The sequence below is a fragment of the Portunus trituberculatus genome, chromosome 37, assembly GCF_017591435.1.
Source record: "Portunus trituberculatus isolate SZX2019 chromosome 37, ASM1759143v1, whole genome shotgun sequence".
Classification (NCBI taxonomy): Eukaryota; Metazoa; Arthropoda; class Malacostraca; order Decapoda; family Portunidae; genus Portunus; species Portunus trituberculatus.
The window spans coordinates 17,135,354-17,149,041 of NC_059291.1; the positions used below are offsets into that span (position 1 = coordinate 17,135,354).

At 38.4% G+C, this 13,688-nt stretch overlaps 1 protein-coding gene across 1 annotated transcript in view; it reads left to right on the forward strand.

The window, feature by feature from the left end:
* The first annotated feature begins 1,712 nt into the window (after positions 1–1,712).
* LOC123514136 overlaps positions 1,713–13,688 on the forward strand; it is a 13,409-nt gene continuing 1,433 nt past the window's right edge. Inside the window, exons 1-5 of the mRNA XM_045271783.1 lie at positions 1,713–2,246; positions 3,905–4,111; positions 4,755–4,888; positions 5,892–6,078; positions 7,031–7,206. Of these exons, the coding sequence (XP_045127718.1) occupies positions 1,713–2,246; positions 3,905–4,111; positions 4,755–4,888; positions 5,892–6,078; positions 7,031–7,206 (1,238 nt within the window). The remainder of the gene's footprint in view (positions 2,247–3,904; positions 4,112–4,754; positions 4,889–5,891; positions 6,079–7,030; positions 7,207–13,688) is intronic.

Consider the following 13,688-nt stretch of genomic DNA (forward strand, 5'->3'; position numbering starts at 1 on the left):
CCAAGACTTGCCTATCACTGCCAGGCTCAGCGTACGGCACGGTGCTGGCTGCCTGGACCTACAGCAGGAAGGATAAGGGCAGCGACCTGCACCACCTGTATCAGCTGGTGACAACTTGCCCGTACTGCAAAGATGGGGGTCCTAACGCTGCCCTGGTGGACCAATGGACTCCAGGAACCACTCACGTCACAGAGAAGCCACTTTATCCAGATACTTTTAAGGTTATATACGTTGTTAATTTAAGTAGTTATAGTTGCAGTTGCAGTTGTAATAGTAATAGTAATAGTAATAGTAGTAGTAGTAATCGTAATAGTAGTAGTAGTAGTAGTAGTAGTAGTAGTAGTAGTTATTGTTGTTGTTATTGTTGTTGTTGTTGTTGTTGTGGTGGTGGTGATGGTGGTGGTGGTGGTGGTGGTGGTGGTGATGCTAGTGGTATAGTAGTAGTAGTAGCAGTAGCAGTAGCAGTAATAGTAGTGCTGGTGGTGGTGGTGGTGGTGGTAGTGGTATTGGTAGTGGTATTGGCAGTGGTGGTGGTGGCGGTGGTGGTGGTGGGGTGGTGGTGGTGGCGGTGGGGTGGTGGTGGTGGCAGTGGTGGTGGTGGGGGTGGTGGTGGTGGTAATGGTGGTGATAGTAACAACAGATTCATTTTCATTATGAAGTTACTTTGTTTCAAAATATAACGTGTATTACAAAACGGTGATTATGATATTCAGGATGCCTTTGTTCTCTTAGAATGACTATTCTCAAAGCTTGCATCAGTGATTAGTCTGGTTCTCATAGCTACTTTTTTTCTCATTGTTGATGTGGAATGTTTGATAAATTGTAGCGGGGCTTTGATGGCTCGCCTGTGACTGAAGTTAGGGATCGGTGCCTACCGGTCCATGGGTCAAGACCTTCCATAATTATAACGTTGCGTCTCCTTGCTCCTGTCCTCACCTCTCGCCCCGTACACCACTTGCTTTTTTTTTTCTCTCTCTTTTATCACTCAATCAATTGTTAAAATAGCTTGGAAAAAAGAAAAAAAAATTAAAACTTAACTTAGAGCCAGTCGAGATGAGACACCGAGAAGTGAGAAAGGGCTACCTAACCTGTTTGAGGAACACTCGAGAAAACCACGTGCAGATCAGAGGCGTCAGGGGGAATGAGAACGATATTTTTGGTTAAAATATTTTATTCTAAAACAGGGAGATGTTTTCAATCAACCTTGGCTTCTCCATAAGTCTATTTCTCTTAATTAATTTATTTATCTATTTGATTATTTTTGCTCTGATTTATTCATCTACTTATTCATTAATTTTATTTCATGTACTTAATTTATTTGATATTATTATTGAGGGAGGAGAAATATAATAGCAAATTACCGATCTTAATTTCTACTTTTTTCTATCACACCAGTTTTTTTTTCTTTTTACATATACATAAACAAATAAAAAAAATTTTTAGACTAGTGGAAAGAGCATGACATCGAAAAAAAAGGTAATTAAAAAAATATCAATTATGTTTCAGAGAATATAAATTATTTGAAACTAATAACAATTTTCCTTTTTCCTTTTCCTTTCTCTCCATAATTATCCTTACATTTCTGTAAGAATATAGAATTAATATTTACAAACCCAAGCATACTTAACATATGAGAAATCAATGCATAGACCAGTATCTACAGACCGATATTACACGGAACATTCGTACAAATTAGTATCTATAGACCCCCAATGCACGTAACACCTCACGAAACAACGTATATATTATCTTCATATCAGAACTTCCACGGCCACCAGTTCAAGATAGTTACCTTGGAATACGCACCCTTCAGCTGCTACACTAAGGTGGAAGAAGACGAAGACAGCTATGAGATGCACAATCACGGTCACAAGGGAGGAAAACGAGGATCCAGGCTTAAGCTCAAGGACTGTGTGGACACCAGAATGCTTCATGCTATGGCAACCTCTCTCAATTTCACTTATGTGGTACGAGAGCCTAATGATGGGCAGTGGGGGTACCGGCTGCAGAACGGCTCATACACAGGTGAGACATACACACAGCGGTCTTTTCGTGAGATTTCGTCTCCTTTTGCCCGTTACGGTAGTCAGGGATTAGTACCAATTACAGTACGTACAACTCCATCCCTTCATCTCACTCATCTTCCCCTCAATATTCTTCTCTCAACTATCTCTTTTCATCGGTTCCAGTCTTTAATAGGTATCCAAATCATCTCAATTTTTATCTCCTTATCAATTATCTTTTATGTATAAAAGAATACCGGCCAAGGACAATAACAAATTATGTAAAAAAAATAAAAAGGCCCACTGAAGTGACGATCCATAACCAGTTGAAAATATAGAGATGTAGTTAGAAGGGGACTCTGAGGATGGTATAAGAGTCATAACTTCTTTTTCTTTCAATTTTAAATCTTGAGTGAAGAATGTATGTGTATGTAGTTAGATGCATGTAGTTTTGTGTGAAGAAAGAGCGTTGTCTCTGGAGTGGAGGCTGTGACTCTCCCCTTGTGTTGTGAGACACAAAGATAAACGTTCAGAGAGGTCATAGCTGGCATTAATGATAAGTTCACAACACCCCCTTGCACCGGTAGTGCTATTAGACCTCACTGGGAGTAGTTATTGTTTCATCAGGTGTCTACTGCCTCCACTGGCTTCCATTCCTGCTTTCCTTCTCGCTTGAGTAACATGCAATGGCTCGTATTCTGAAATATTTCTGAGCCGTACCTTAATTATTTCAAAAGACTAGTAGAAGCTATACAAATTTCTAATGTTGTTCTTACACTTTCAGTGATAAAACACTTTCAGTAATGAATTAATAAAGTCTCCACATTAAAAAAAGAAGAAACACTCATGAGAGCACAAATAAAATCACCTCTGTGACCCTTGAAAACAGTCATAGTGAGAAAGCAAAACGTGTCAGAATACAGATCGACACCTTTTCAAAGGCCACCAAGGAAACTACTATAGTCTGACCATTTTATGAAGATCACTTAGGTGTTGGCCTTTTCGGGGATTTCCCGACCTGCGGTACTGTCACACTTGTACCAATGTACACCAAGTCAGGTACTTAATACTTATTAACTGAATGGTGTTGTAGTACATATACATTGTCATGCTCTAAAAAGACAAGTTAGATGAATTTGTGTTTATTTTTAAATATATTTTGCATTGCTTTTGCAAACACATCAATACTTGACAACGTTTCCTCCGAGCGTTGTCACATCCCTCTGGGTGACCGAGTGAGGTCACAGGTCAAAGTGACCGTGTTAATCCATGGGTCATTTCCTCTCCCGCTACCAGCAAGGATGAGAGAGAGAGAGAGAGAGAGAGAGAGAGAGAGAGAGAGAGAGAGAGAGAGAGAGAGAGAGAGAGGTGGTGTGTGGGAAGCAAGGTTCTCATTGACACATAGGCTCTACAGTGTAGGTATATGTAGTTTTATGTGAAAAAAAAATGTCTTTAGAAAGTAGGCTGTGAATACTCCCTTATGTCGAGGCACAAAGGGAAACGGTCATTGAGATCACAATTGGGTTTCGTGAAAAGTTCTCAGTATCCGCCAATCCAGTGTTTAAAAAAGTGCCCACATGAACACAAAAAATAATTAGCATGTTTATTTGTTCTTTTATCTATATTTTATTCATGTGTTTATTTTTATATTTACTTATCGATTTATCAATTTACTTTTCATTCACTATTTTTCATACATGTTTTCTTTTTCGTAACTATTATTTAAGAGAGACTAATACGGAAATGAATGTTTAAAACTTGTAAATGATTCAGTGAAGAGAAAATATCCAACATTGTAAGGAATAACTAAAGTCTCTCTCTCTCTCTCTCTCTCTCTCTCTCTCTCTCTCTCTCTCTCTCTCTCTCTCTCAGGTGTGATTGGAGCCGTGCAAAGGCTAGAGGCGGACTTTTCCCTAAACGTGGCCTTCACTGGGGACAGGGAGCGAGTAATTGACTACACCCTGGGCTATTACAACGACCCCCTCACTTTCTGCACCTCTCCGCCCCGTCCTCTGCCTCGAGTGCTGGCCCTCGTGCGCCCCTTCCACCCCGAGGCAAGATTAACATATGGACAGTTAAACACACGAATAGACGGAAACTCTCTCTCTCTCTCTCTCTCTCTCTCTCTCTCTCTCTCTCTCTCTCTCACACACACACACACACACACACACACACACACACACACACACCCTGTATACGTATACTACAATTTTATAAATACATAGGTTAAAACACACACACACACACACACACACACACACACACACACACACACACACACACACACACACACACACACACCATAGTAGTGAAGTGGTTAGCACGCTCGACTCACAATCGAGAGGGCCGGTTCGAGTCCCGGTAAGCGGCGAAGCAAATGGGCAAGCCTCTTAATGTGTGGGCCCTGTTCACCTAGCAGTAAATAGGTACGGAATGTAACTCGAGGGGTTGTGGCCTCGCTTTCCCGGTGTGTGTTGTTTGTTGATGTGGTCTCAGTCCTACCCGAAGATCGGTCTATGAGCTCTGAGCTCGCTCTGTAATGGAGAAGACCGGCTGGGTGACCAGCAGACGACCGAGGTGAATTACAAACACACACACACACACACACACACACACACACACACACACATAATTACCCATCCCTAAAATAATTGCCATGGCTCATATTCATGTTATCAAAAATATTATCTTTTTATCAATACACCTGTTTCTTTTAACCACACACCTGATTGTTTATGATCCGCGTGACAGGTGTGGACAGGGTTCGTGGTCGCTGTTGTGGCGGTGGGAAGTCTCTACTATGGTGCTAGAAAGCTTGAAAGTTCCTCTTCGTCCGTGACCTCTTTTCTCCCCACCTTTCTGAAAATATATGGAAGCTGCCTGACGTAAGAGTAGCCACGCTGCCACTGTGTGTGATGGGGATTTTGGTAGTGATGGTGGCAGTGTAGTGGTTATGCTGGTAGTAGTAGTAGTAGTAGTAGTAGTAGTAGTAGTAGTAGTAGTGGTAGAAGTAGTAGCAGAAGTAAATAAAGTAGTAGTAGTAGTAGTAGTAGTAGTAGTAGTAGTAGTAGTAGTAGTAGTAGTAGTAGTAGTAGTAGTAGACTAGTAGTAGTAGTAGTAGTAGTTGTAGTAGTAGTAGTTAGCTTGATTTGAATAAAATTATCCAAAAAAAAAGTGATTTCAATCGAATTATTAAAATTAACTGAATTCAGTCAGTCTAAATCAGTGAAAAAAAAAAAAACATGATTCAAATCTAAACTAAATATACTATATTGAAAATTATTTAAATGTTATAATGAGTTAAAGATAATGATTGAAATTACAATTGAATATATTATATCAAGAATGATTTATTTTGAGAGCAAAAACGAAAAACATTGATATCAAAATTAACTATACTGAGAATTATTTGTGCTCTATTGAGTGTAAAAATCATTAATTAAATCAGAATGAAGTATACTGCATTAAAATTAAAAAGCACTGTATTGAAGATCATTAAAGTGCTACACTGAGTAAATAAATTGCGGTTTAATTAAAAAGTAAAAATATTGTATTAAGAAATATTCAGTTGTTATATTGAGTAAAAATTATAATCTAAATTTAATATATAAAGTTAAAAGGATTTTTTCTATCTCAATATAACAGTTGAATAACAGTTGAGCTTTACTTATGCCTTTTGGAAGAAGTCGAGGTGGGACGAAAAAGCGTTTCTAAATATGTATCTCAATCATTCCAGCCACTGAGATTCGTTCTTTCCTTTGAGTCTAACTCATTCCTAATAACCTATGCCTCTTTCGTCTCCTATATGCATTAGTACTTTACTGCTCTCAACTGGATCCTCTCTCTCTCTCTCTCTCTCTCTCTCTCTCTCTCTGGACCCACCACCAGGCAGAGCCAGAGATGGGAAGCGGGGACCGTCGGGCGGGCGGTCGCTGGAGGTTGGATTTTATTTTCCCTTGTCATGTTTCGCTCCTACGTGGCCATGCTGACAGCCTCCCTAGCTCTGCCACCCCTCTCTCCCACCATCAACACCCTACAGGAACTGGTGGACAGTGACTTCTCATGGGGCATACAGGCGAGTGGTGGTGATGGTGGTGGTGGTGGAGGCGATATCAGTTAGACACAAGAAGATAAGGGAAACTGCAAGAAGTCGTCATACCTACACGTAGCAGTCCTTTGTGAAATACACTTATCTATTTCCACCTATTATCCACACCAATGAATTTGCTCCTTTTAAAACTCTCTAATGAATGAATATATATTCACAACGTGATTACCGAATCTATTCCATTAATCTACCGCTCTGATTGAAGACCAGTTCCATTTCTCTAATTTTCTTCTGGTTGTAAAGTTGTCTTTTCGCATTATATATGCAAGTATTTGTTTATTGATGAGGTTCTTGGCAGATACAGTTCTTACCGAGGCACAAGGCTTATCTGTACTATACTCAGCCTCACAGGGTCTTGCGTAGTAATGACAGAATCACAATTGCATGTTCTCACATGCTGACCGGCCGGCGTATTCTCTAATATAACAATATTAGCTTTTCATATGTTGCAAAATTATTGAACCAGCGTCCGCAACATCAAGTGTAGTTCTCCATCATTATGATTTCTCTCCCCCCTCCCCTTTATATGTTATCTCAACTTAATTTGGTATTGCTCAGAAATTACAAGAAACTTTAAAAAACAGGAAAAAAAACTTCTTCCATCGCCTAGGGTTCTCTCTCTCTCTCTCTCTCTCTCTCTCTCTCTCTCTCTCTCTCTCTCTCTCTAGTGCTATTTTCAAAGTCAAATGGATGATTAATCATTACAATCATAAAAATACTTTTGTAAAATATCAGCAACTTTCACTAGAGTCTGTTAAAAATGGTCGATACAAGACGTTAAAGTGTTTGAGATTGCAGCCTATTGAGTATGGCACTCTTTAATCTTTACGGAATTATTGTTAAAATATTATTAGAATTGTAAAAATACCTCTGGAAAAACCTAGCATGGGACACCTGGACCTCTACCTTCACCCTTCAGGACCAGGGTGCGGCAGACTACCAGCTCCTCAAAACTTCCACCGTGCCGCTGTACCGCCAAGTATACAGGGGCCTTCAGGTGTGCCCTAACCTAGACGCCTGCCTCGCCCGGGCCCGCGATTACCGCTATGCCTTCATCACTTGGCGGCTCTACATGCAGGACAGGATTGCTATCAAGTGAGTGTTGGGGGTATTGTTTTATTCTTTCAGCTTTTTCGCGACAATAAGCTCAATTATGAATGATTGATGCCTTTCATATATTAGTAAATGTTGTTAACAGAGGAAACAAAAAACATTATAAGTATGTAAAACTTTATGATCAACAAATAAAAGCAGAAAAAAATGCAATGCTACACTATTATTAATAACAGATAAAGAAAAATGGCAGCGCGCCTCTATTTTCTATGCTTTTTTTTCTCTTCCTACCCACAGTTATGTAAACTTGATGGGAAAAGTAAGATTTTCTGATGGAAAAAGCTAAGATACCACAAAAAGGGAGCAACTGCTATTATGAAATATGACGGTCATCACAATCACAGTAACCCACTAATTAGTTTCCGTGTTAAAAGGTGAAATCTGTCCATATTCCAACTTTTCTTATCCGAAAACAAATTAACGCTTTCCTACTAAATCTCCAAGATTGTAGGGGATAGGAGTCGAAAACAATTGGAGATAAACCATGCATCATGCATATCGCCTATCATGACTACGAGAGCTACCTCTCCTACATAACAGATCGCGATCGCGATCTGCTATGTAGGTGCCTTTAACCGCCAGATGAATTAATTATTTCACAGCCAGTTGGTCAACTGGAACGTTCTTTTCTGCACGTTTTGTAAATATTAAATGGTTTAATAAAATAGTTATAATCTTTCTAAGAATGTACTCGTGGCATATAAGCTAAAAAAAGTGGAAATATTTATATATATGTAGAGCGCTCTTCTTTACCATCTCTATTTCTGGGGTGTCCTTAGTGGTCACGCGGATTAAGGCGCCGCATTCTGCCACGATGGTGGTAGATTGCTGGGCATCGATTCGAACCCGACTAATGACATCTAGCAGCTATATGGCCTTTGTTGCCTAGCAGCAGGACAAATTACTTCATTGGACGGGGGCTCCCTTGTGATGACTTAATTTGAGGATTATTTAATCCTTTAATCCTCTATTTCTGGGACAAAAAATAGAAAAGATCATTAATAGGTAAAGCGTAGTTTTAATGCCTTTTTCTTTCCATAAAAATTAATATGAATTATATTCATAAAGAAAATCACAACAATTAATAGTCTTAAGAAATTAACAGTATAGAGGATATTGTCTAACATGCACCGAGATTGTTCTATCGAAACGTAAACAAATCTAGCGTGTTAAGAGCCATCGCCACACTCGCTACACAACGACTTCACTATGGATAACACTATGGATATTAGTGAGGATGAACTTAGAAAATGGACAGTGCCAACTCTGAGAAACTTTCTGAGATCAAAAGGCATACCAAGTTCGCTTGTTGTGATTCAGTTAGGAAAATTCGGTTTCGGTAATGTTGGCCAGGTTATTTCGGCACAGACTCCGAAATTTTTTTTTTTTTTTTATAAATGCTACTCAGTGATATTTGCTCTACGCTTTTTGAGTGGAGCATTATCCTATGCAGAAACTCTGACAATTTTGTGATAAGGTATATATGTACTATTAGACTTACAAAAAATATTTTGATGGGACACTGGTACTTTGCACCATTAGGAACATATATTTGCATATTTTTATGTCATTTTCAATCAGACACATAGATAAATAACCAAACTTTTATATTATGAGGTATGTAGGCATGAATATCAGTATATATCTTTTTCAATAGGGCTTCCACAAGAGCGACAGTTCAGCGCGATAGGCAGGACCAACTTGTGAATTAAACCAGCTGGCAAACAATGAAAACTACACAGATCGCGATTGGTGCCATTCAGGAAGACTAGCTTGGGCCAGAATCGAACTCGTGTCCTTGCTTCGAGAAGAGGAGTATGGAGATAACTAAATGAACAAAATGGTCAAACCTCCTGACTCCCATCATTTGCATTTTTGGGGAAATAACGTTCTAACCTGGCTTTTTTATACACAAACTTTCTCGCCCCTTAATGTAAAAAGATAGAAAACAACAACAACGAAACATGCAATGTGCCACACACTCACCCGCCTCTCTCTTTATCTAATAACCAGCAATATGTAGATTGAGAGCACTAATTCTACTTCAGCGTTATGGAACGGAGCTAATGGGGTCTTACGGTTAACTAAAGCGAAACATGATTGGAATCTTTAACAGCAAAGTGTGTTACTAGCAATTCCAGGTCATTTATATCTACAGTACAGACTATTGAATACATTTTCATATTTGCATTTGGCTGTGCACTAACTAATGATCCAACAATCATATTCTAAAACAGCCAAATATGACAGGAGTTTTGTCCACGTAGGCACTTGCTAATCAAAACTTATCTAATAAAACCAACAGTCTAATTGGTAAATATTAAGAAGCATACAACTATTTACTAATGTTTTCAGCTCCTACCCCCATCAAACAAAACAAAAGGATTTTGGGTTGGAGAAAGTTAAATACATAATGCCAGATATTACATCTTAATTACCAATCTTTTTGTTGTTGTTGTTGTTGTTGTTGTCCTTGGCCAGTCTCCTCTCCTGCGAAAAAAAAAAAACAATCTTTTTTTGCTACAAAAATCTCCAGAAATCGCAAGTCTACTTTCGGGACACTAATTTAACCTATCGTTATCTAACTTACTTAATGTAACCTAACTTAACATATCCTACATTACGTCAGGTAATGCTGAGTTAGGTTAGGTAATTTATGCAGGAGGGCAACTGGCCAAGGGCAACAAAAAAATATGAAAGAGTCCCAATGGATTGCCAATTCCCTTAACTGCTCTGAGTAGTTCATCCCGAGTTATCGCTATGTCTGTCACGTCACCCGTGTTGAGAGCGCTTAGGATAAATTCCCGCCTTGTCCTCTCCCAGTCCTTGAGAGCTTCTATGATGTCCTGAGGCAAGGAGGCGCAGCTGGCAGCGTGAGCCCAAGCGTCCATCAACTCATTTGCTCGTCTGTCTGGCTGTTGGTGAGCGACACTACTCACTCTTTTCCCTCTGACCTTATTGACCTCCTTCCATATTTCACTTACATTTTTACACTTACCCACTCGGCCAGCAAATTCTTCCCAATATTTTCCTCTAACTTCCCTGCGGAGGTCACTACACATTTTTGCCGCCTCAATCAATGCATGCCTATCAGAGTCGTCCCCTCCATCATCAGCCAATTTTCTATGGGCGCGCCTCAACATCGAAGACCAATACTTTAAGATTATGTCATTGTAATACCTGTTCGTGCGAGGTTGAGGGTTGCATCCCTTTTTCTCCTTATGTAGTAGGTCATCAATGATGCCTACCATGTCTTCATAAAACTTATTTGCGTCAGTGGGAATGTAGTTAGCATGCCATCTCTTTATGTTGTCAGTGAAAAAAGATATTTTATCTTTGGGAAGCCACAGCCGTTTTCTGGTTAATCTCTCTGATCTTAGCTTTCCCAGTGGTAGAGTAATCTCCAGAAAGAAATTATCTCTCAGGAGCTCGGGGACAACCGTACATTTCCTTGCCAGTCCCTGCCCGTTTAAGATTATAGCATAGTCGAGTCGCCCGCCTAGTATGTGAGTGGCATCGCGTGTGCATAACAAAATTGCATCGGGGTAATCTGGTAAAAATTGATGGAATCTGACTCCATTCGTGTTAATTTTTCCACTCCTGTCAAAGTCCCCGTGCTGTGCATTCAGATCCCCAGCTACCATCGTAGCGTTGCTAAATATAACGCAGACCGACTCTATGCCTGCATTTTTCTGCGGACCGAGGTACGGAAGTGCCTTGATATAGTTTTACGCTCAGTCTTTAGCATTCACATCTACATGTGCACTCCTTGATATACTGTTTTCAAAATCACCATCGACTATTGTTTTCATCAGCATAACACTTACCTCATGACTACTCAGTCGGCATCACGTGTTCATCCACTCTCCACCACTCTCAGCCGCTCATCAGGTCACTGTACCCGTTTCCACTTCCTCCCTGTCAGACCAGAATGTTCGAACCCAGCGTCAAACACCTCGAATATTCGTTCATTCAAACCGAAAAAAAAATTTAATAACTGTTGTTGAAATGGTTTATGCATTATAATTTCGCCGTTGTAAGTTATCATCGCAAGTGTTTAAAAAAAGTCAATTCAGTTGCATAAAGGCCTAATTCACTAAAGGCCTAATTCACACACATAAGTGTATCAGTTCCGTGTCTGCTCAGTGTTTCACTGTCAGTGAAAAAAATATTACCTAGAATTCGGTTGACGTAGTCATACACATTCATCGTATTTCTGCGTTTTGACTCTCCGTGTCTATTCCGTCTCTATTCTATGAACATAAGTGTCGACGCTACCGATTTTCTTTATCATTTCACGGATTTCGTATGAATGATGTGAGTTTGACAACAATACATGAACTATTGCATTGGTTCGAAATAATGTTGTTCTGCATCATTAGTCACAACCACAGAATGCGGACAGCAGTCTCAAAAAATGTATTTGGAGAAATTTGTTCCATCATCAATCAAGTCCTAGTGTAAAGTAACAAACTCTCCTTCACTTTATCTTTTCATGTAATCACTTTCTTTTCTTGATATGATCAGTATCTTCCTCATTATAATATATATATATATATATATATATATATATATATATATATATATATATATATATATATATATATATATATATATATATATATATATATATATATATATATATATATATATATATATATATATATATATATATATATATATATATATATATATATATATATATATATATATATATATATATATATATATATATATATATATATATATATATATATATATATATATATATATATATAACATTGCCAGTTTAGCGTCTGGAAACTTTGCCATCTTGGAAATCACCGACACAAAGAACAAACATCACTGAAGTGTCACAGATTTCACTAACATGGAATTTATACGGCAATGATGTGTATGAATGGACCTTAAGATTACAAAACAAAAACATTTAACATTCACGGAACGCAAATACGTAAGTATGTAAAATTAGACAATTGAAATTAGTAGATTTCAACTGTAAGGAGATGGACTGGGAAAATTATGAAAGTGATATGGGGGAAGAAGCCTTGGGAGATAGATTCCTGAACCTAATGATAGATAATATGACGGTCCAAAGAGTAAAGGAAATCACAAGATTCAGAGGAAACGATGAGCCGGCGAGATTGGAACTATACAAGGGATATACAAATGAACGATGACATAAGACATAAGTGCCCATTGGGAAAGAGTCACCATGTAATATTAGAGATGGATATAGAAGACGGAAAGGAAGATACAGACGAATCATACAAAGGAGACCGATTAAATTACAGAAAGGCTAATATTGAGAACCTCAAGAACTATTTTAAAACGTAAACTGGGAGGAGATGGAAAACTCAGAACGGTTCAAGAGAAATATAACTTATTTTTGGAAATATACAAAACAGGAGTCAGGAATATGTCCCAAAATATAGACCTAAAGAAGAAGGAAAGAAAGATTGGTTTAATGCAAGGTGTGCTAGGGCAAAGGAGAAAAGAGATGGAGCATGGAAAAGGTGGAGAAGAAACAGAAATCCAGAAAATAAGGAAAACTTCAAAACAGCAAGAAATGAATATGCTAAGGTGAGAAAGGAAGAAGAAAGAAATGAAAAGGACATTGTCGAAAATGTAAGGAACAACCAAAATTGTTCTACAGATTCATAAATGGAAAAATAAGACAAAAAGAAACAATAGAAAGGTTAAAAGGAGAGAACGGAATGGTGGAAGACCCAAAAGTATGGCAGAACTGTTAAATAGTAAATTTCAGGAGGTCTTTACTAAGGAATCCAAATTTGAAAGACCACAGGGTAATAGAGAGACTGTCCATATGAAAGAGATTAAAGTAACCAAGCTTGAAATAAAAGAGTTGATGACGGAATTAGATGAGGAAAAGGCAATGGGACCGGATGAAGTCTCAGGCAGAATACTGAAAGAATGTAGGGAAGAACTAGCAAGTCCTATATACAACATCATAAAATGCTCAATAGAAAATGGAACAGTACCAGTAGAATGGAAAAGAGCTGAGGTGGTTCCCATATATAAGAGCGGAAGGAAGGAAGAACCTTTAAATTACAGACCGGTATCACTAACTAGTGTAATATGCAAGATGTGTGAAAAGTAATAAAGAAACAATGGATTGAGTTTCTTGAAGACAACAAATTATTATCAAATAGCCAATTTGGTTTTAGAAAAGGTCGGTCATGTGTAACAAATTTATTGAGTTTCTACTCTAGAATAGTTGATAAAGTACAAGAGAGAGAGGGATGGATTGACTGTATTTATTTAGATTTAAAAAAGGCGTTTGATAAAGTGCCACATGAAAGATTACTATGGAAGTTAGAGGAGAAGGGTGGCTTAAAAGGAAGCACATTGAGATGGATGAAAATTACTTGAGGGGAGAGAAATAAGGACGATAGTTAAAGATATGAAGTCCAAGTGGAGAACAGTAGACAGCGGAGTGCCAC